This window comes from Hipposideros armiger, unplaced genomic scaffold (assembly GCF_001890085.2).
Source record: "Hipposideros armiger isolate ML-2016 unplaced genomic scaffold, ASM189008v1 scaffold_165, whole genome shotgun sequence".
Taxonomy (NCBI): Eukaryota; Metazoa; Chordata; class Mammalia; order Chiroptera; family Hipposideridae; genus Hipposideros; species Hipposideros armiger.
Genome location: NW_017731515.1, coordinates 444,247 through 467,378, shown reverse-complemented (window position 1 = coordinate 467,378; position 23,132 = coordinate 444,247). Strand labels below are relative to the sequence as shown.

The following is a 23,132-nucleotide window of genomic DNA, read 5'->3' as shown; positions in this document are numbered from 1 at the left end:
CAATAAAATCTTTTAAAAAAAGAAAAAAAAAGGCAATTTCTTAAAAAAGAATATTGCGAGAGGACAACAGATTATTGACATTAGAGTGGTGGGGAAACAAGGCTCTGAACCATTAATTCAGAAATAAAGGTTGTAAATGTCCCAAGACATTAAATTGGAGGTCCTAAAAACATAAAACCTAACTTACGTTGAGGCAAAGTTTACTCATATAACAGATCTATATCTGCTCTGTATATCATCATCTTAAAAGTGTCTTGGCTAATTTATAAGAACTTTTTACCTACCGGTTGGTTGTCATGGAAACCTACATTGAAATTTACTATCTTAATCTACACTTGGCTTGAAGTATACAGAAGTGGTGGAATAAAGCCTTTTGTTAGAAAAGCATCAGGAGTCTTGGTGCTTCTCAATTGAGGACTCTAACATATTCATTTATGAAACAGGCAAATGTAAAAGTATTTGTTTTCCTCACCGAGTACTCAGGCCTGCCATGCCAGTGCTTGGTAATCATTGCTAGGCCCCACAGTTCATCCAAGGAAGAGAAGTCAGAGGCAGATGTTCTGAGGACATGGGGACATGTTTATCCACAGCTCCTGATGCTAGAATCTCCCATAGGTTCTCTTTGTGGAAGGCTGGCACTTTTAATCACTCCTGTGCATTTGTTCATTGGACACTGAGCCTGTGATGAATTCCCCAGTTCTTATTATGCAAAGAAGGACTATAAAGCCATTGCCTGAACTTCAGGGAAATTTTGGCATTGGCTGTAGCCATTACAATTGTGAGTGGATTTAGTGGAAAAATAGTGTCTGTTCTTGTCTTAGTCAGCCCGGGCTGCTATAACAAAATACCATACATAGACTGGGTGGCTTAAGCACAGAAATTTGTTTTCTCATAGTTCTGGAGGCTAGAAGTCCAAGATCGAGGTTCCGACCTGTTTGGTTTCTGGTAGAGCTGTCTTCCTTGAAGAAGTCCATTTTCTTCTTACATGGTCTTTCCTCTGAGCACACAGGATGGAGAGAGTGAGCTCTCTGGGGTCTCTTCTTAGAAGGATTAGGATAAGGATTATAATAGTATTAGTAAATTCTATTAGATCAGGGCTCCACCCTATGACCCATTAAACCTTAATTACCTCTTAAAGGCCCTATTTCAAATACACAGTGGGGGTTAGGGCTTCCACATATGAATGTTTGAGGGGACACAATTGAGTCCCTGGCAGTTCTCAAAATTTTTTTTAATACCTGTTATCCCTTTGGACTAAATACAACAGTTGTATCTTTTTTAACAAGGGCCAATTTAGTAAAATAAGCAATAAAGCAGACATATCATCTTAATGTTTTGAATGACAGGTGTCTGTAAACCAAAAGTTTGAGAATCACTGAACAATATCATCCTAAGTGGAGCGAAATTGTCATTTGCTCCTGGACTATATAGGTAAAGCTGTTTTATAATTATCTCTCTGACCACCCCCCACACCCACCCCCCATCCCCCACCAGGACTTCATCCTGGATCTTCCGAGAAGCCTGTGGTCTACTTGGGAAAAATGAAAGAAGTATGTGCAGATATTACCTTAGATTAAGCGTTAATGTGTAAATTATAAGACCTATAGTATCTTCTGTAATAGTTACGCATTTCTAATCGTTTTAAATCTTTCATTACATTTTGAGTGCAAATTAAATAACATTTAAAAATATATCTCAAGAATAAAAAAACGATACAGAGAAGACCAGTGTACATACTGCCTCGCTGGAGAAAAGGGCATTACCAGTATCTAGACCCAATCCATTCCTCTCCCTCGCCCACAGGACTGATACTTGATGTTTATCGTTGCCTTGGTCTTCTTTGCAGTGTTCAGTACATTGATTGTAATCCTAGCAGTGCTGCTTGGTTTTCCATAGTGATGCGGGGAAAGGGTAGTGGGTTGCATTTCCCTTTATTCTTAAATTGTGTTGGGGAGGGAGAGAACAGGCCCCATACTAGGGAGGCCCCAGTCTTTTTATCATTCCTTGCACTCCACATGACCGACCACTGACCCTTAAATCTGAAGCTCTCCTTCCTGAGGCCCTGTAAATGCCTCTCTGATAAGAAGGGCACTGCTTACCCTTGGGGTTCGCTCCCATTTTTACTGGGTTTTCAGCCTCTTATTGTTCCTTACTGGTTCACGAGTTCATCATTGCAGGTCAGAATATTTTATTTTTTCTATTTTAGCTACTATTTTTTAAAAATAAAGTTTATTGGGGTGACAATGGTTAGTAAATTTACATAGGTTTCAGGTGTACAATTCTAGAATACGTCATCTATATATCACATTGTGTGTTCACCACCCAGAGTCAGTTCTTCTTCTATCACCATATATTTAATCCCTTTTACCCTCATCTATTTTTAGCTCTTCCATTCTGAATGCTTTTTAGGGGACCCTGGCTATACTTCTAGAAATGGAAGACTGTATCCTAATGCCAGTTTTAAAACATTCACATCGTTTTTCTGTGCTTTCTTTTCATATGTGCAAAGCGCTATGGTCCTGGAAGAAACTCGTTTTGATTGGGTGCCAATTGCTTTATTTATTTATTTATTTATTGCCTTACATTTTTTGGACCTCTCTCTCTTGAAATGACTGCATAGTAATTTGATGAAATGTATGTAAACATCTGATTACATTACTTGACTTGTTGGAGATGATTCTTATTGAGCTGCATCTGGACAGGTGGTAATATCAATAAGAATTAAATTATAATTTTGTTTACAGTTTGCGTGTATGTTTACACATGTGTATGTATTTTCTACTAGGCTAATAATAAAGCTTCCAGCCGGAATTTCTTGAAACTGTTCAGTGGACACGTGTACAGTGGCGTGGAAACGTTGGGGAAGGAACTCTTTATGTACTTCGGGCCAAGAGCTTTACGGTAAGATAAACCTGTACAATACATCCCCTCTCGGAGCTTAAAGATGGGTAGAAAGCTTTTCCTGCAGTTTGCCGGGTGTCACATTTAATCATGTAGAAAGCACTCCATTTTTAAGAGAGCTCTAATATAAGAGGTTGAGATTCTATCATGGAAAGCAGTAAGCAGAAGAAGAATAAATTGTGATGTCATTGTTACTCGGAGGGCCAGTTAATTTATTTCTTCAGAAAAAAAGTTGATAGGCTCACAGGGCTTCTCAAAAGATATTAGAGCAACACAGCTCTGCTTTGCTCTTCTCCAAACTCTCTACACAGCTGTTCTCCCCTCTCGTTTTCATCAAATGTTTATTGCATTAGCAACATCAGTTTCTTTATATTTATGACAGCTCCTAGCGTGATTTAAATGTATCTCTAGATTTTTATATTTTTATGTCTTCTTTCTCAGAAGCCTGGAATGCAATTGGAAACTTATTTATAGAATTTGAAAACTTTCCACTGAAGTAATAGGTTCTCCATTGTTTCTCAGTGCTTATGGGAATTCACTGCTAATATGTTGTCAGAGAAGGTCACTCAATCTACTTCCTTGGTTGACTTAATGATGAAAATGTCAAAATGTATGTAATTGCCAGAACATGATCACCTGTTTAATTTTTGCAAGAAAATGAAAAAGGCCTATGGGTTAATATGTTTATCAAATCTCAGTCTTCTCAGAGTTTAGCCTAAGCTTTTGGAAGCTGTAAAGATTGGTACTGCTTCCTTGAATCGTTTTAATGGTTCTTTAACATATTGAACAGTTTTTATCCTCTTAAAAGAAAAATCCTGTGATTGGATGCCATGCTTCTTCTAACTGAAGGTAAATGATGCTCATAAAGAGATAATCTGTGACTGTGTTATGAGATAATCTGAGATGATATGATTGTTACTTATTGCATCTTATCTACTTCAAGTTCAGAGGACTTCTGAGTTTATGTCATTGCTTATCCTTGGAGGTGTTCACTCTTCATCATCAGCAGCTACTGTCCTTGGACACTATTCTCACTTCATGGCTGTAGTTGATAATATCAGCATATGAGATCAGACAATTAAGTTCGCGAACTCATCCTAGAAAAAGTTCTACATACCTCATTGCTAAATATCATTATGGTCACCTTCAAAGTACTCCCCTTGGGAAGCTATGCACTGACGCCAGTGCCTAGTCCACCCTTCAAAGCAGTTTTGGAACTCTTTCTGAAATGGCCATCAGAGCTGTCATTGTATTACCCTTAATGTCCTGAATGTCATCAAAATGTCTTCCTTTCAATATTTCCTTTATCTTCAGGTAAAGAAAGAAGTCATTGGGGGCCAGATCAGGTGAGTAGGGAGGGTGTTTCAATACGGTGATCTGTTTCCTGGCTAAAAGCTCCCTCACAGACAATACTGTAAGAATTGGTGCATTGTCATGATGCAAGAGCCATGAATTGTTGGCGAAAAGTTCAGGCCATTTTTGTCTAACTTTTTCATGCAGCCTTTTCAGCACTTCCAAATAGTAAACTTGGTCAATTGTTTGTCCAGTTGGTACAAATTCATAATGAATAATCCCTCTGATATCAAAAAACGTTAGCAACATCTTCACAACAAATTCACAAACTTAATTGTCAGATCTCATATGCCTCCTGGTTCATGCAATCGTGATCTATTGCAGGTTGCATTATTGTAGTAGATTGATGTGATTGAAAAATCTTTGCTCTGAACAGAGTAGGACACAATGGTGTCTGTATAAGAATGTTGAAAACATTGATAAATTATTGATTCTCTGCTATCAGGTGCAGATTTATTTCTGTAGGATGAGAGGCAGGTTTTCATTAAGTGTTCCCCACCAGACTGACAAAGGGGAATCATTTCTCAGTGCAGGGCTGTCAGGAAGTGAAGTTCTAAACTAGGGCAATTGCCTCTTCAAACTAAGCGAACTAGTGCCTTCCCTGGAGAGTACAAATCTCAGTATATGGCTGGGGAGAAGTGCAGTGGTTGCTTCCTTTCCATTTCCTACAGCCTTAATGATTATTTGATTATTCAACTCAATTCAAGGTTGATGGCAGATCAGCTGTTTGAATACCAGCTTAGCCACCTAAAATCAACTGTAGCCCGTTTCACAATTTAATATGTTAAAAAAAAAAATGCACGTCCAACCTCTGCTTCTTAGGAGAATGGATGACTCTGTCAAGGAAATTTGATTGTTGTGTGAGGCTGCCGGTCTGTGAGCATGAGACAGAAGTGTGATCTTCAGTTCTGACTTGTGTTTTCTACCCACCAGGCTGGCCTGCAATTTACAATAGAAAGCCTATAACAGGAAATGTGCATAATGATCGCTCACAGTTTTCCCTTAAGACGAAGCTTTTCACAATTAAAATTGCCCATGGCTTTGAGTGCATCTTACAGGGCTGGCCATAAATCTCCCTGGGGTTCATTTGTTTTGAAAGGAGAATATAGGCATAGCTCTATGTAACAGACTCTGCCACCTAAAAATCTACACTTGAGAAAGATACAAATTAGAGAGTGATTATTTCTGTTATGAAAAGATGTATCATAGTGCTAAAGCATTCATACTAGTGCCATAGAATACTACAAATTATTAATATTTGATAGACATTTATTTTAGTACCACAGTTTTGATTAATACCTATACTAATACTACTGAACATTTTATAGAAGCTCTTCATCTATAACAAAACTAAAACGACTTCTAATTTTTTGTTATATGTGTAACAAATACTCATTAGAGCAAACTGAGAAATAAAGAACAAACAAGAATAAATTTATACAACCCCACTACCAAATCTCTATGAACTGTGGGTGCATATGTTGCCCGTGCTATGTGTGATTCATCTGCAAGTCTATTCACCCAGACACACCCACCCTGCAAACTGCCATTTTCAATCAAATGAACACAGCTGTTACATCTTGGACTAACTTTTAAAAGATATATTTTTTTAGTGAATTTCTCTTTCCAAAACACTTTGCTGTTTCCAGTTTGTGATTTATATGACTCTTGATTGTTTGCAATTATCATACATACTCAGAAACTATATCTGAAATATTTTAGAGGCTTTGCCGTTTTAGAGAAGCTTTATACATTATCGAGTTTGTAATTTATTGCAGTTTCAGTGATATGATCCTCTAAACAGATATGCAAGAGATAATGTAACAATTCTTTTTAATTTGCTAAAAAGTCTTCATGGAATCCATCAGATGCTACTTACAAGAGGGTTTTACTGTTTAGACATAGTTTTTGCAATCTGTCACATAACATGTTAGACCAAAATGAAGTGTGATAAAGATTCTAAACTAAATTTCGATACTTTAGAGTAGTACATACCTACTGTTTGTCCACCCAGCATGCCCACTTGCCTTTCGGGGACAGCATTCCTTCAGGAAACTGGTTTTTCTGGCCACAATAACCACAGGGTTCAAGTTGAGTTTAACAGAATCTTACTATCTTTCTCTCTCATACACAGTCCATCGGGTCAGTCTGAGCTCTTCTGTGAGGCTTTCTGATAGGGAGCTGAGGAGGGTTGTTAGGCTCTCTGTGATGTAGGAAAGCTGGGAATGTGAGGCCTCGGAACTGGTAGATTGGCTATGTCACTTGGCTTGTCAAGAAAGACAGTGTGAGGTGCTTGAAAATAAAACAAGCCTACACACAGCAGAGACACCCAGAGAGAGGTGTTGTAATAATCCCTTATTCCATTTGTCCCTGAGATCCAGCTGCGTTCCTGCCTGTCTTTAGATTCTTCAACCCCTCTTAAGTTCCATAAGTTACTAAATATTCCTTAATGCCTAAGCCTTTTTCAGTGGGGTCTCTGTCACTTGCCACTGAAGAAAGCTGACTGTTATTAAAAGGTGCAGGCTTCCAGTTATAAGATAAATAAATCATGGGGGTGTAATGTACAGCATGGTGACTGCAGTTAATAATACCGTAGTACATATTTGAAAGTTGCTAAGAGAGTAGATCTTAGAAGTTTTCATCACAAGAAAAAAAATTTTTGGGGGTAACTGTAAGGTGATGGACATTAATTAGACTTATTGTGCTGATCATTTCACAATGTATACAAATATCAAATTATTATGTTGTACACCTGAAACTAATATAATGTTATATGTCATTTGTACCTCAACTTTAAATAAATGAATAAATAAATAAATCTGACTGTGAAAGTAATCTACAGGTAGTAAATTAAACATCTTTAGTTTTTGAAATGATAACTTGTATTTTCTATTTCAATTACCATATGCTTTCATGTGTAACTAGAGAAAATATGAAAATCTTTACCTCATTCATTAATTTCCCTGCTGCACCTGATAGCCTACAGGATCACTTGTTCTGCCGCTTTCCTTTTTTTATTTCTTTTCATAATACACATCAGTTTATTGCAATTTTTCTTTATTTTAAAAGTACTATGTAAGCCAATTGTAAAACATTAAGATAGTCCCAAAACATCTAAAGGAAAAAGTAAATATCATCCATAATTCCTATACCAAAAAAAAAGCACTCTTTATTGTTTTTGTAAATATTATAGGTAAAATATAAATTGTTTATATACCATATATTCATACATATGTTTACATTACACATACATGGATTATATGATGTTGCACATTATAATTATATAAATGAGAATTTTAATTTATATTTGGCTTTTTTGCATAATATGCATATTGTATTGGTCAATGTCAAAATATACATGTATACTGCTATTTTTAATGTGTGCAAAGTGTGCCAATATATGGATCTATCATTTTTTAAATCAACCACTACTGATTAGCATTTTTCCTTATTATTCACTCTAATAAATAACTGCAGATAACATCCTTGCATACATTTTTTTTTACCATTTTGATGTTTTCTTAGGATAAACTCCTAGATGTTGATTTGCTGGGTCTTGGTTACTGGTGCTTTTTTTATATCCATTTTGAAGGCATATAGAAATCTGTCATGAATAGAAAGCAAAGGCATCTGCAACTGTTTTCACAATAGAGAATGACCTGTGCATGGCCTGACTTGGTTCTGATCAAGTAGTATTTATTCACACCTCTATGCAAGGTTATAAAAGCCCAGAAACACATTAACATAAAATCCATGCGCAGCATATATAATATTTGTGGAAGGTTGGGGACCTTATCACAGCAGACTCACCTGGTATGGTTTTCTCAATTAATAATTGTAATTTTAATTTTTAAATCGATTTTAGATTACCTGCCTTATAGTTCCAACATCTGGGATGTCTATGGGTCTGGCTCTGTTGACTGCTTTATCTCTTGACATTTTTTTTCTTTTATAATTTTCTTATTTTTGTGTGTGTCGTAATTTTTTTTGAATTCCATATATCACATTTACAAGAATAGAGACCAAGGTAAATAATATTTAAGCCTCGAAATAGTAATGCCTCTCCTATAAGGTCATTAGTGTGGGCAGTTGAGTGAGTCTAGTAAGTAGTTGAGTTTGGTTTGGGATTTATTGTGTTGTAGTTGCGTTTGATGCAGCAGTGGCATCAAAACCTCTAGCTGCTACTGCTTCTTTATGGCTCAAGTGTGACCTGGTGTGGCCGGGGGTTGTTTCTTTGTGTTTCTGCCCCAGTCAGCTTTCATCAGACCTGCACATTTGTGTCATAAGGGAGTCTTTCCAGTGAGAGGTTCACGATGGGGAAAACAGGTTCCTGACTCTTCTAAAGCAGCCTGATTCTCAGGCAGGCCCTGTGCATGTGGATCTCAGGTGACAGTTTTCTCAGGGCCACTGCCCCTTTTCACCTCTATGCAGCCAAACTCTTCCTTCTAAGTGTGTGTGTGTGTTGGGGGGATGCGGGGGGAGGGTCTCAGGTCAGAGAGTTTCCTTCCTGTCTCCCAGTGGGAGCAGATGTCCCCTTGCATCGTTGGAGGACTCTGCGCCAAAGCCGAATCCTTGCCTCATCCCTGGGGACAGATGGCTTTTGCTTCTGCTCATCCTCAGCAGCAGTGCACTTAGCTTGGACCTGGTGGCAAAGGGTTTCCTGCCCTCCCCAGTGGCAGGCTGCTCATTCTTGTTACTTGGTGCAAGGCCTGCTGTATGGGCAGGAGGTTTCCTGTTACTCCTTCAGAGATAGATGGCTTTTTGTTTGTGCCTCTCCCTCATCTACAGCAGCTTAAGACTTTTTAAGACTTTTGCTTCACATGAGAGAAGTACTTGAGAAGCAGACAGAGTTTCATGCTGACAGGTGCCATGCCACCAAGGGTGGCTCTTTCAGGTCCCCTGCTATACTCACATCTTTCTGGAGTGTAACTAAGTGTGGGCACCCAGGGAAAAGAGCTTATAGTGAGTGCATAGTCTCCATGTGTCTGGGGTGCCAGAAATTCTAAACTGTCATACCAGCCACACTCAGTACTCAAAAGTTTGTTGAACGTTTTAGCTGTTTTCTTCTTACCCATTTTTATGGTAGCGGTCTCTTCCTCCTGTACTCTGCCACACGTGTGACAATGTGTATGTCTGTCTTTCCACTGGAGTTTAGCTCACCTGGCTGTTTGCAACCTCATGTCTCTGATGTGCTCAAGAAAATTTGTGATTTTATAAGCAGTGTGAATTCTTGTTGGGGTGGGAGTTATATTCACTTTTAGCTTTTATATCCTAAGTAGAAGGAGAACTCCCTTTTTGCTTTTTAACTTAGCACCATATCTTTTTATAAGCGGTTTCTTCGAATTCCTAGCGTAAGTTTTACAATCATTATATTCGACTCTTTTACATTCTTTATTATCCCTAGGACACTTTTGACCGCTTGATAATTTTTATAAGCAGTCGCCTTATGTATAGTTGTCATTAACATGAACCTGTGACAATACTGTCGTTTATGCTATTTGTGCCTGCTTAAGGATGTTCAGGTTATTCTGATAGTAGTAGCCTGGAAGACTGTGACTGATGGTTCCAGTAGTATCAGCTCTTATCTATTGATTTGGTTTAGGAAGTTATTTCTAACGAGAGGGAATTTCTTAATATCAGTTCAATTTTTAATTTGGACATAATTTTTATATTAGAACTTTGGTTGCAAGTGACAGAAGCCCAACTCACTCAAAGAAATTCAATAATTATTTATTATAAGAATGTGGGGTGTCTTATGATCGCTGAAAATGATGTGGTCGGGTTTCAGGGAGAAATGGAATAAAGACTAAATGCTATGAGGACTCTGCATTTCTTGACTGTGTTCCTCACTGAAATCTGCCATGGCCTTCCTCTGGTCGGCCTCTCATGGCTTCTCCGGTGTCCGAGTCGGGAAACATTTCCATAGACAGCTCCCATGTTAGATCTCCCCAAACTAACAACAAACAGATTTCTCTGTGTCTGAAATCCATAAATTCATCAGGAGAACTCTAATGAATCCAGCTTGGATAGTGATGGGTCCTGGGTGACTCAGGTGTCTGTTCCCGAATCCGAGTGTTCCTGTGTCCGAGGAAGGGACAGAGGCCACTCCAGGCTGGGCTTAATGCCCACCATTGGCAGGCAGAGTCGTATATGCAGAGTGAATGATCTCAATAACCAATTGGGTTGGGGGGGTGGGATGCAGGGAGCTTGAGAGGATCAAGAGATAGAAATAAGGATCTAATAAAAATTTTCATAAGCTAAGTTATTACGATGAGGAATCTTGAAAAGCAAATCTAACTCTTGAAAGTAAATGTAATATGAGCCTATAAAAGAGCAGCATGGCAATTGTTACAATAGTACAGGTGTTTAGTGTGCCTTAAAAATGTTCGTGATATTGACGGATTTTTCTGAGTTTACACTAAAGGATGCTTAACAATAAACACAGAAAATTTGTTGGTTCAGTGGGGCTTGGTTATCATAATATTTAGTTATTTAATAAAAATAAAGTAGAAAAGTAGTTATTTTGTGCACATTTTCCCTTAAATTGGATAGATGTATTTATAAGACCAAAAAAGGCATACTTATTTGATTCCTGGTTATTATTGGGGCTACTCCTGCATTTGAATTGGGTCTTAACCTTTGAGATTTTTTATGTGGATGCAGTTTCATTATAGAAAGTGATTTAGAATCCACTTTATGAGCCATGCAGCTGAAAAGATTTTAGATATGATGGCTTCTGGGCATGACAGTTGTACACCTTTCACTGAGGTTGAACGTCCATAAACTAAATTATGGAGTACTTACAGGCACACATTTTTCCTGTCAAGAACTATGGGCATGTAAAATGCACTTATGATTGATAGTAGGGCACACAGAGTTTAAAACCCACATTTTTAAAGTTAGACTGGTTAACCTTGTACAATACTATAACATAGTGCTTTGGAATTAGAAGCACAGAGAAGTAACATTTGCTGCCAAAAGAGCCATATTTATTAACTCAACGAAGCTATAAGGAGAAGGATTTGAAAGGCAGAACACAGTATTTCATCTTGAGACTCATTTTTGATCTTCATCATCAGAGGTCTCACAGAACCACTTTCTTTCCTATTTTTTTTTCCACTGAACATACTAATCAATCCTGTAAAAACTGAAAGGTTATGAATTTTTCATCACTGCATTGTGGCTTTCAAGTTAACCGTAAATATTTATAAATCCTCTCTTTCCAATATACATATAAAGGTAGAAGAAAACTAAAAGTATTGAAGACAATATCATTTTGACTTGTCTTTTTTTTTTTTTTTTGTTGCGTAAGATATTTTTTTGATGCGCAAGACATCGTTTNTTTTTTGATGCGTAAGATATTTTTTTGATGCGCAAGACATCGTTTCACTGCGTATACCAAAGCAAGGGGGGAATAAAAGAGTTTCAAACTGTAGATATCATTTTGGAATGGGTAAACATTTCCAAGCTATTGTGGCTAGAAATGAGGACTTTGAATGTTAGTGACTTTGTAGAACTTATAAAAACATAAACTACGGGCAGTTTAAATTTAGCCTCATTACACCCCAAGCCTTTGAATCTGAGAAAAAGCTGAGAGACACTAGACTGTTCTGTGAATAAAAGATATTTCATCTGACAAGAAAAGAAGAACAGGGGTATGTTTTCTTGGGCTTATTTTTGGGGCCTTATTTTTTCTCTAAGAACTTATTTTATTTGTGGGTTGAAAAACTGATTGTCATAGTTTCTAGTTTTATAAAGACACAAAGCCATAATAAGACAAATATATAATATTAGCTACCATGGTTTTCCCTTTAAAAGTACCTACCCTGACTAATCCAAAAAGTGAAGTGAAGGAAAAAAATTTGATACATGATATACTACTTTCTGCTATTCAAAAACGGGTTTGATTTTGTTTTTAGGATTCATTTTGGAATGAAAGGTTCCATCATGATTAATCCACCTGAGCATAAAAATAAAAATGGAGTTTCTCCTGTGTTGGAAGTGCAGCTCACCAAAGATTTGATTTGTTTCTTTGACTCATCAGTAGAACTCAGGTAAAAAAATAAAATTAAATAAGGTAAGCTGAAATAAAATAAAGTAAAATAAAAAACTCCTTCAGCTATAAAACTCTGATAGTTAAATCTGCATTTGGTTTGGGATGTCACATGGGAATAAATAAATGAAAATTTAAAAAAATGGTTTATAATCGATAAAACCTATTTTAAAAGAGCCTTCAAGTAATATGGTTTGTTAGGGTTCTCCTTGTTTGGCTCCATGACTCTTATTCCCCGATTAGCATGAAGTGTTTATAGTTTCTATCAAAACTCATTTTAAATGACACTTTCTGAAGTTGTAACCAGACCTACGATGAATGTATTTTCTATTCCTTTCTGTAGAAACTCAACAGAAAGCCAACAGAGAATAAGAATGATGGAAGAATTAGATGTATGTTCACCTAAATTTAGTTTCTCACGGGCGGAAAGGGAAGTGAAAAGGCAGACAGGACGGATGCTCTGTGATGTGTTAATGGATCAGAGAGTGCTGCCTGGCGTTGGCAACATCATAAAAAACGAAGCTCTTTTTGACAGTGGTCTCCATCCAGCTGTTAAAGTAAGTTATGAGTATTTTTCAAATGATGATTGTGTTTTTGAATACTGTTAAGGGACCAACATGGAGCACTTAAATCTGTACTGTAGTAACACAGTCCCCCCAGCAGACCTCAGGGGTCTTTGTTCATGCCAGCTTCTCATGGAGGCCAACCCAGACCATGCTTTTTAAAATTGCTGTGTGCAGCCCCCCCCCCCCATACTCCCAGTCTTGCATAACTTGCTTTGCTATTTATTTTCTCCATACCACTGGTCACTTTCAAACATCATCTAATCTTGATGTGTTATATTTATTGTATTAAACCTGTCTCCTCTGCTAGAATGCAATCTCTTAAGAGGAAGGTGTCAGTGTTGTTCATGGAATATTTAAACAGCTAGAATAACAGTGTCTGGCACATGGCAGCATTAAAGAAATATTTGTTGAATGTAGGAATGAGCTAAGCTCACAACTTTCTTTTTGTATCTGGCACATTAAATTCACACTCAACACACTCATATGATTCCTCTTTATAGCTATTCAGGACATTAGGAAATACAGTTTCACTCGAATGATAAGAATGGAGGTCAGGTAGCAGGGACTAAGGAATAAGTGGTTAATGAGGAACTGGAAACAAAATGTGGGTAGTTGTAGGAGTAGCTTATTTTGGAGTGAACAGAAAATACTAGACTTATAGAGGAAGAAGTCAGGACAAGGACTGGGTTTTGTTGTTGTTTTTTTGTTCTTCAACTGAAGAGACGTGAACTTAAACGTATGTTGACCAAAAAACAAACAAACAAACAAACAAACTAGTAGAGAGGAGGGAGAGGTTAAAATTGTAGAAAAGAGAGTGGTGATTAACAGGACAAAGTTGTGAGAAGGTCAAAGAAATTAGAACTTAAACCAGGTAGATGGATACATACATATATGCGTATTTTATTTTCCAGGGAAGAAATCTACATTAGGGCTTTTATCTAGACCCAAATAGTCTCTATTAACTAAGTCATTTTTACATGAACTCAAAGATACCTTTTTTATTTTGTGTAATTATTTCCTAGATAGTGTTTGTAAAATCCAAACCAGTGGGAAATAAGTTTTAAAAGGAATAGTTAATGATAGTTCTACATCAGATTCTGTTTTTTTGACACATGGAACAAGTTAATAAAATTTCTATAATATGAGAATAATGAAACAGACTTTTAACAATAAGCTTTTTAAAATCACCTAGACATCTATGGAAAATGTTTTGGAAAAAGAAAAAGAATCCAGAGTATTGTTCCCTAGAGTGTCATTATTATCTATGATAAACTGATAATTTACTTTTTATCTGTACATTCAGCTATCCATTTTTCTAGTAAAAGACCCTTTGCCCTGAATGTCTCAGGGTTTAAAAACCTAATGACATTTCTGAAGCTTAGCTACTAGCCACCTAAAGCACATGTACAATCATTGAAAAAGTAGTTTAACATTTCAAGGGGTGACTGAATATAGTATGTAAGATATGGTAAGAAATAAATGAGTTTTAGGAGTACATAAGTTGTAAACTTTAAATAATTGAAAAATATCTAATAATACTTTTAGAATGATTCTGTTGATTAGATCGCTTTAGACTTTATAGTCATTGATAAATTAGTTTCCACTGTATATATATAAATATATATATATATACCACAAGGGTAAGTCATTAGACAGAATCTCTTCTGAAATTATTATTGAAACCACATGTGCCAAATGATCATTAATTCTGCAAGGATAATGCTTAGATTTATGCCACGCGGTGTCACACAAAAAACTTCTTCAGTAAGATCTGTTTAAGAGTTCTTCCATGTGCTAACAAGTACTTTAATATTAATGCATGTATTTCATATCTTTTTAAAGCTTGATAGTGATCTTGATTGTCATCTACTTCTGTGCCTATCATTCCCTCCTTTTCTTCTCTTTTTTTGTTTTTTTTTTTTGCAAACCCAGCAAGACTTTTGAAGGTGGCTGACAGTCAGTGCTGGGACTTTGAAGATACCTGATACAGAAGAGATATTTAATAAATATTTGAATTCAGAATTAAAATTTATAAATAGAAGTTTTTATCTGTAGTACTATCACTTAAAAATAACACTACTATTAATGACACTAAGTAGATCTATGATAGAGTCCTAGAAGATATGTATATATTTTAAATCTATTTACAGTTCTGTTAGAACTGGCAAGTGGTATTCTTTTTCTACAGTGATGAACAGATAATAAAACTATCCTCAGTCATTTTTCTATTTTAAGGTTTGTCAGTTAACAGATGAACAGACCCATCACCTTGTGAAAATGATACGTGATTTCAGCATTCTTTTTTACAGGGTAAGCAAAAATTTTTCAATTATGTAAAATGTCAATTCTTTCTCTTTTGATTATACCGAAAATGTTAAAGCTGTTTATAGCCATCTAGTGGTAAGTGTATAGAGGTACAGTAAGGGAGAATGATACGTTATGGGCCTAATTAAAATCTTAAAGTTTTAGGTCATAAGTCAGTCCAAACTTGTCTAACTATAATTGTATTAAATTATCTTTATAATCAGTTGAGGAACAACTATATTAGCATTTGACTTAGACTCTTGTTCCATTTTTGGATATATAAAAGTGAAATCTAGGAAGCATCCAGCGATAGACTCAATTCTTTAATTGACAAAGACTGTTTTGAGAATGAAATAAGTACTTGCTAAACTAAATTTTGAAAGTTATATATATTCATGTATAGAATTCAATAAACACATTTTATCTTTTAAACAAAGTATCACAAATATTTTTTTCTCTACAGTCCATTTTCTGTATTCAAATTTTTTATGTTTACTATGTTCAGAAAGGCAGGTATTGTAGGATTCCTTATGATTTGGCCTAAAGTGTTGATGAACCTCTTGTTTTACATATCTCCCTTGAGTTACTATGGTTATTTTAATATTATATATGCCCATTTATTCTTCCAGGCAAATGTGATTATAGACAATTACCCATTTTCTGTCCAGATTAAGTTATGTATTACAATACTTTGCTTAAAGTAATGTAAGCTGTTTGTGTAATTTTCAGCTTATATATGGTGAGCCATATTTAAAATTTGCACACTGCTGGTATAAGCTTAAAATATTCACTTTCTAGGATCTTTAAATATATGTGAGCAGAATAAAGCATGACAGAGAATATCACATGTCTTTTAAATAGAACTTCCACCAAAATGAAACATGTTCTTTGCTTGGATGGCATTTGAATTTTTATTTTTTCTTTTAGTGAATTTGTAAGATTAAAAACTAAAAGCTCTCTTTTGTCAGGTCAACAAAGAAGATGATCGTGTGAAATTTTCTTCTTAGACATAAATTTTTTGGCTGTCAAAACAAAGTGAACAGCTTCAGTGTTCTGAAAACAATCAGATTTAAAGCTAATCTAGTCTTTTTTTTTAACTATATAATTATGTTTAATTTAAAGAAACTTAACAAGCATGAACAATATTTTAAATTATGGAACTCTTATATCCCATTTAGATAAGAGGGTAAAGCGATACAAAGAGCAGTTTTGAGTATCAACATATTATAAAATAATGGCTTATTTCACACACACCTTATTTGACAGATATTGCTGAATCTTGTCAATTACTTTATCAGATGAAAGAAAAGGTTATATGGACATGTCCAAACATATACAATTGTTTTTACATTTTTATTAAATTTATTGGGGTGACATTGGTTAGAAAATCATACAGGTTTCAAGTGTACATTTTTATAATACATCACCTATATATTACATTGTGTGTTTACCACCCAGAGTACATATAAAAAAAAATTACTTTCAGAAATGACTTTCAAGAATTTTCTTTGTCTCCTTAGCCACACTGTTTTGTAGATAACATTATGATGTTGCTTGTTTGTTTTTAGTGCCATAAAGCAGGATCTACTATCTCTAAACACTATAAGGTTTACAAGCGTCCGAATTGTTGTCAGTGCTGCTGCAAAATAACTGTGTGTCGCTTAGGGGAGAATAACAGAATGACATACTTCTGTCCTCACTGTCAAAAAGAAAATCCTCAGCATGTTGACATAAGGTGAGATATCTAATTTTAAGGTATACTGTTTGCCCCAATTCTCTTAAATAAAAGGCTATTAATAAGCAAACATAACCGAATAACTATCAGGCTATTAATAAAAAGACATAACTAAAAAGTATTTGAACCCTTGGAAGGAAATAGTAAAGGATATCATCAAAGAAGCAGAGTGAACCAAAGATGATTTTGGACCTCTTTTGAATTCAGTAGAAAATCTTTAGCTCAGATGTTAATATCCAGCCTTAGGCTTTAATCTCATATGTAAAGTGATTAAAAGAAGATGTAGATATGTCAAATAATTGGAAAAATGCAACTATCTTCAAAAATTTTATTTATTGGTGAAACAACCAAATACTTTTTAAATACATATTGAAGATTCTGCCAGTAGCTGAGTATGTCTATTCCAATTATGCTTTCCAGAACTGGGGAAATAACCACAGGCTAGGTTTAGGGACTCGCTGGACCCACTGTGAGATGAACTTTAGCTAAAACTCCATTGATCGCTCAACCTTCATAAGCTCCTCCTCTGACTGGTGGACAACTGTGATGTTTTGGGTCTCCTGGAATTAGTGTCAGTTCAGAACCAGTTTATAGTAGTCTCTGAAAGATTTAATTCTTTCTTTTTCCCCAGGGCCCAGTTACCCTTGTTAAAGACCATAGGTTGCCTTAGGGAGGGCTGGGAGAAGCATTAACAATGCAAAGTAGCAGCTTGGTAGTATATGTGATTATAAGCCAAAATAACCAGTACAGACATGAAGCACATTAAATGCTATTAGAGTTCAAGGCTATTAGAGGTTTATATATATATATACAAAAGGTTGGGAAGATCTCATACAAAAAAATGTAATTTGAAGCTTACTTTAAAAGGATAGTTAGAATTTTGGTTAGACAGATGACAGAACAAACATTATTTAATTAGTAAGAAGGAGCACGGCCACAAACCTTGAATCATGACTAAGCATGGCATGTTGGAGGCATGATGAGAACATTGGGGAGACTCAGGGGTCGGCAAACTGCAGCTCACAAACCACATGCGGCTCTTTGGGTACGTTGTCTCAAAAGTTTGCCAACCCCTGGAAGAGCCAATCCTGTCCCTCACAACAATTGAAAAACAATTTAAAAAGCTTTGCGAGACCTATAAAACAAATGAAATTACCATTATGTGAATAATATCCTTTAAAAATTTTATAAATGAAACTATGATAGTTTTATTTTCATTTTCAATTTTACTTCAGAGGCACATGTGCGTACCCAAAGTACCCCATGTGGCTCGCGAGCCGCAGTTTGCCGACCCCTGGCGGCTCTCCCGTCTCAAAAGTTTACCGACCCCTGGTCTAGCTAAATGAAGACTTAAGCTGTTCAATAGTAAAAGCTAATTTTACAAGTAGGATGGAATCAAATAATAGGAATCATTAGCAGTGCTGGGAATGGTTAATGCCTGACCTACATCAGTGAACTAAGGAGTTTTAATTGATTATAGCATAGTTAAGATAGAAAATGAAGAGATTTAATCCCATGTGAAGCAGCTAGTGCAGTGTAGTGGGTGAGAGATGGTTACCGGGCCTGAGGTCAAAACACTGGAAATGGAGAAGAAAATAGGTACTTTAAAAAGTGGAAAAGTCAACAAGAATTGTGACAGATTCAATATCTAAGATAATGGAAAAAATTTCAGACCCAAATAATAATAGAAATTTTCACTTTATGGGTCTGGGAAAGTCGGGATAGAGTGGAAAAGACAGACTGAGTTTTGGAGATGTGAAGTAACAGTGCATATCTGGAAGAGATGTCTTGTGGGCCACAGTACAGGGTGGGAGATAACGGCTTGAGGGTAATCAGCATGGTTTTGTTAGCTAAAGTATTAAAATGGGCTCAGTTCCCTGAGAAAGTAGAGAAAATAACCAAGGTTTGAACTTCAGAGAATATCCATTTCTAAAGAGTAAGAGGAAAAGAGTAAGCAAAGGAAACTAAATAATATAGTTGGAAATCGGGGGGCAAGCAGGACAATACTTCGCCTTATGGAAGCCTGGGAGAAGGGAGGCGCCATCTTACCTCTGGTGGGCTCATGGTCGTGGGGTGGAGATGATGTGCGATGGAGATCCTCAGTTACATCTTCAGAAAGATAGCAGCAGTTGCCTTTTTGTTCTCCATGTCCCTGTGTTTCATTTTCTTTATCACTCCTTTTCTTGTTCTTAACTACTTCTCTCTAAACCACTTCACACCCCCTTCCTCTCAACTTCTTTACCCCATTGTATTATCACAAAGATCTGAAATATGTCTAGTTATTTGTACAGATTCATGGTTTTCTCATTTTTAATATTATAGGTGTACATTTCTTTAACCAAATGTGTATAACACAGTATCTAGCAGGTAGAAGACATTCAGTATATATTTGCCTACTGAATACATTATTTTCTCTATTTTCTATGAATTGATAGCTTTTGAGAATCCTTATTCTTCCACATCATCAAATAAATGCTATTTATCATATAAATACAGTAATTGTCAATTCCAAGTTGCTTTTAAAAATTCGGTTTTAAAGCCTCCGGGGTTCCTTGAAAGGAGACCTAGAGGTCCCCTAGGAGCAGGGGAGGAAGGCGTGCTGCGTTGGAAGTGCGCTGGGCCCTTTACTTCCTCTTCCCTTCTGACCTCGTTTTGTCGGATATATTGGCCTTCATCTTAATACTCTGGGAAAACACTTATACACTACAAAATAATTGTATCCATAATAAAACATTTGAAAACCAGTAACTTTTGCCCTATTTGAGATTTCTGTGCTTAAGTCTATTTTGTTTGTTTTCTGGATGAAGCACTTTTTATGTTGATTAATTTTTCTCATTTTAATTTAAAGTCATTTCAAATTCAGTTGAAGAACTATGAAAAGCCCAACAGAAATAATCAAAATCCTTGCGTCCCTTCAGTCACTAAAAGTTTACTTAACTCCTTGAAGTCCTCCCCAAATTTTCCACTTTTTATGATGACACCACACTTTGGATACCTATACCATTTTATTGGTGGCTCTTCTTTATATGCTAGCATAATTTACGTACGTGAGTTCAGTTTCCTTGAGGGGAAACTGTTTGCATCATTCTTTTTCTTTACTGTTGGGTTGTTGAGAAAGTCATGATGTATTTTTCTATGTTTTTCAATGCAAAAATGCGTCATGACTTTCCCGATGACCCAATAGAATCGTAATTTCATGAAAAATTTTTAAAAATTTATTTGTATTTACTTTATTAGGATCTACCATATGCCAGGCGCTGGGAATACAGAGACAAACTAAAATACAGCCACTCAAAGTGCTCAAAGCCTCACGTGGGGAGTAAATGAAAAATGGTTCATTAAAACCCCATGATGGAAGTGCCTGCTCTAAAGGGGCATGTTTGTGCTAATGGCAGTGGAAGTATAGAGGAGGAAACACTTTAGTCTGCCTGGGGAAGAACAAAGACATTTTTCTGAAGGAGGTGACATTTGAGCTTAGTGTGGAAGGAAATAGGAATTCATCAAAAATTACAAGCAGGAAAGGGATTTCCTGGAAGAGAAAAGAGTAGCTAACAAAGTATGTAGGGAGGAGAGGATGTTACGTTCCTATAAGAAGACATATTCAGGTCTCTAAAAACCATCTGATTTGGAAATCTGTTGGTTAATGAGAATTAAGTAATGTTTGCAAACCAAGTCTTGGGGCACGTCTGACCTGGCAGAGATTTTTGAGTGGACGGAGCAGCCACAGGGTACTTGGGAGATGTGATGAGTATCTGTGATGGGTTCATCTTGATAGGACAGCCTTGTTTGGGGAAGAGAATTTGACAACCTAGTCTTTATGTTTAAAAACATAATTTAAAAAGAATTTTTTTGACTGCAATGAAAGAAACCAATCTCATATTATCTTAAACTAAAATGGGTATTTATGGGTCATGTAGCCAAAGTGAATAATTGGGGTCATTCACAGAATTCATGGAAAAGCTATAAAAACCACAGAGTCTTGGGACTGGGACCCATGAAGGGGTCCTTCCCAGGGTTCTCCATAGAATGAGCAAGTGGGAAGAATAAAAACAGGTCTAAGTTCCTCATCTCAAGCCTCGTGGTAGCAAATGAGAAGAAACATGTCTGGATGAGTACTGGCGCTCCGTGAGTGAGGGGCAGACTAGACCAGAATAGCAGTTGATTCAGTTGAAATATAATTGGAAAGCAGCTTAGAAGTTCTTTTTATTTCCCACCTTCATTAAATGCTACTTTATTTTGCATAACTTTCTTTTAGTTTGATTAACATTTACATGGGTGTTTTTTAAAAAAAAATAAGTTTAGACCAAAAAAAAAAAAATCAGTTGCTTTCCATACAGTAACTAGTCTCCACTAAGGGCAGGGATTCCTTGAAGACACTGTCATCTCCCATCTGTTTTTTTATTTTGTTTCCTTTTTTTTTCTTCTTTTTTAATGGTAGCACTCTGGTTTATTAAGCTCTGCCTTAGTACAGGTGCTGGGGCTTCCCCATGGTGCTCTTGACATATAAAGCCCAGACATTCTGCCAGTGGTTTTTGAGCAATGACACCAGGAAATTGACAGCGAAGTGGATGTTGTACACAAACTCATCTGTGCCCACTGGCAGACACAGCACCTTCATCTGGAACTTGACCATGGATTTCACTTCGTTGACTTTGGCCACCATGTTTCATTGTGGGTCAGCAAGGAAGGGAACTTGCCAGTCTTATTCAGGCCTGGGCCCAGGATTCATGGGACCTGCTTGGTCAGAGACCCTGAAGCCAAAAAGGCATCATACATCTTGGCCAGCTTTTTGACCAGTTTCTGATTCTTGCTGAGTTTCTTCAGCGCCTCAGTGCCCACGTGGGGGATATCCACAGGCCTTGGCCTCGTCACAGCGCAGCTGGTCCCCCAGAACACATACAGAGAACTTGGGGCGGGGAGAGGATTTAAGCCTGACGGTGCCTGAGAAGTGCTTGTCCTTCTGAGGGTCACAATTCTTCAAGCTGATCTGCAGCTCCACCTCTCCAAAACCTTCCTGCGCTTGCGCTGGTTTCTGTACAGGATTTCCTGCTCCGCCCAGTAGAGCGTGTCACAGGAGACTGCTGCTGGTGTTGTCTCGCGCTGCAAAAACCGGAAAAGAGCCCCCCGCCTGGTTTTCATGCCTCAGTTTCTGAGACTAAAACCTGTCCACATTACCCGCCCTGGGGTAATCTGAGTTTATAGGTGAATTTGGTAGTATTTGCAGTCACTGAGAGTAGCATAGAGAGAAGCAAGGAAGGGTCAAGGGGGGCCTTGAGATTACCTTCCCATCAGTGATCAAAAAAGGAAAGGAGCCCATGAAAGAGGTAGGAAGTGACTGGGAGTTAAATTCGAGGGAGTTGGTGAGGGGGATGCTTGAGAACATGGCCACTGTATATGACAGCTGAGAATCCATCGTGACCTTCCAGAAAGCAGTTCTAACAGATATGGAGAGATAACATTTATTCATTATACCTATATTTATAGAATATTCATATAATTCTATATTCTGGTGAGAGGAGATCTTTTTAAGAAAAACCTATATGTACATGTATATATAGGGTATTAGACGATAAATAGGGCTCTGAAGAGACATCAGCCACAGTGAGGGGACAGATAGTGACAGGGAAGTTCATTTTCAATAGGGTGGTCAGATAAAGCCCCCGAGGAGATTTGTGCAAAGATCTGATGACTTGTAAAGATCTGAGGGTGGGGAAGAAGGCAGCCTAGGAAGCATGAAGCCTCTGTCTCGGTACCTGAAGAGAAAGCAGGAAGTGTGACTATGACCAGAGTGGCAGGAATGAGCATGGAGGGGTCTGCTCTGTTTGGCAGGCATCAGAGCAGGCAGAGCCAGGCTGGCCACGGTAACACGTTTTGATAGGATTCTGAGTATGATGTGATGCCTGGAGATGGCTTTGAGCCAGAGGGAAATAATTGATTTATATGTGAAAGGATCACTCTGGCCAGCATGGGGAGTGCTGATGTCCAATGAGCTAGGAAGCCACAGGAAGTTTTTGAGCAGAGGGGTGACATAAAGTGACCTGTATCTCTGAGGATTATTTGGGCTGCTATGTGGAAAAGTGGCTGCAGTGTCACCCCAGTGAAGCTGTGACATCAGGGTCCTCTCAACAGTAGTGCCTGTGGTAAATGACGGAGACCTAAAAGAGAGCAGGGTGGTAAAAAAAAAAGGTTGAATTTAGGATATTTTTAGAGATTGAGGTAG

General features: G+C 37.1%; 1 protein-coding gene across 1 annotated transcript in view; it reads left to right on the top strand.

The window, feature by feature from the left end:
• NEIL3 (nei like DNA glycosylase 3) overlaps positions 1–23,132 on the top strand; it is a 52,078-nt gene that overhangs the window by 11,240 nt on the left and 17,706 nt on the right. The window contains exons 2-6 of the mRNA XM_019651730.1: positions 2,786–2,901; positions 12,174–12,308; positions 12,651–12,864; positions 15,109–15,183; positions 16,746–16,912. Coding sequence (XP_019507275.1) covers positions 2,786–2,901; positions 12,174–12,308; positions 12,651–12,864; positions 15,109–15,183; positions 16,746–16,912 — 707 coding nt within the window. The remainder of the gene's footprint in view (positions 1–2,785; positions 2,902–12,173; positions 12,309–12,650; positions 12,865–15,108; positions 15,184–16,745; positions 16,913–23,132) is intronic.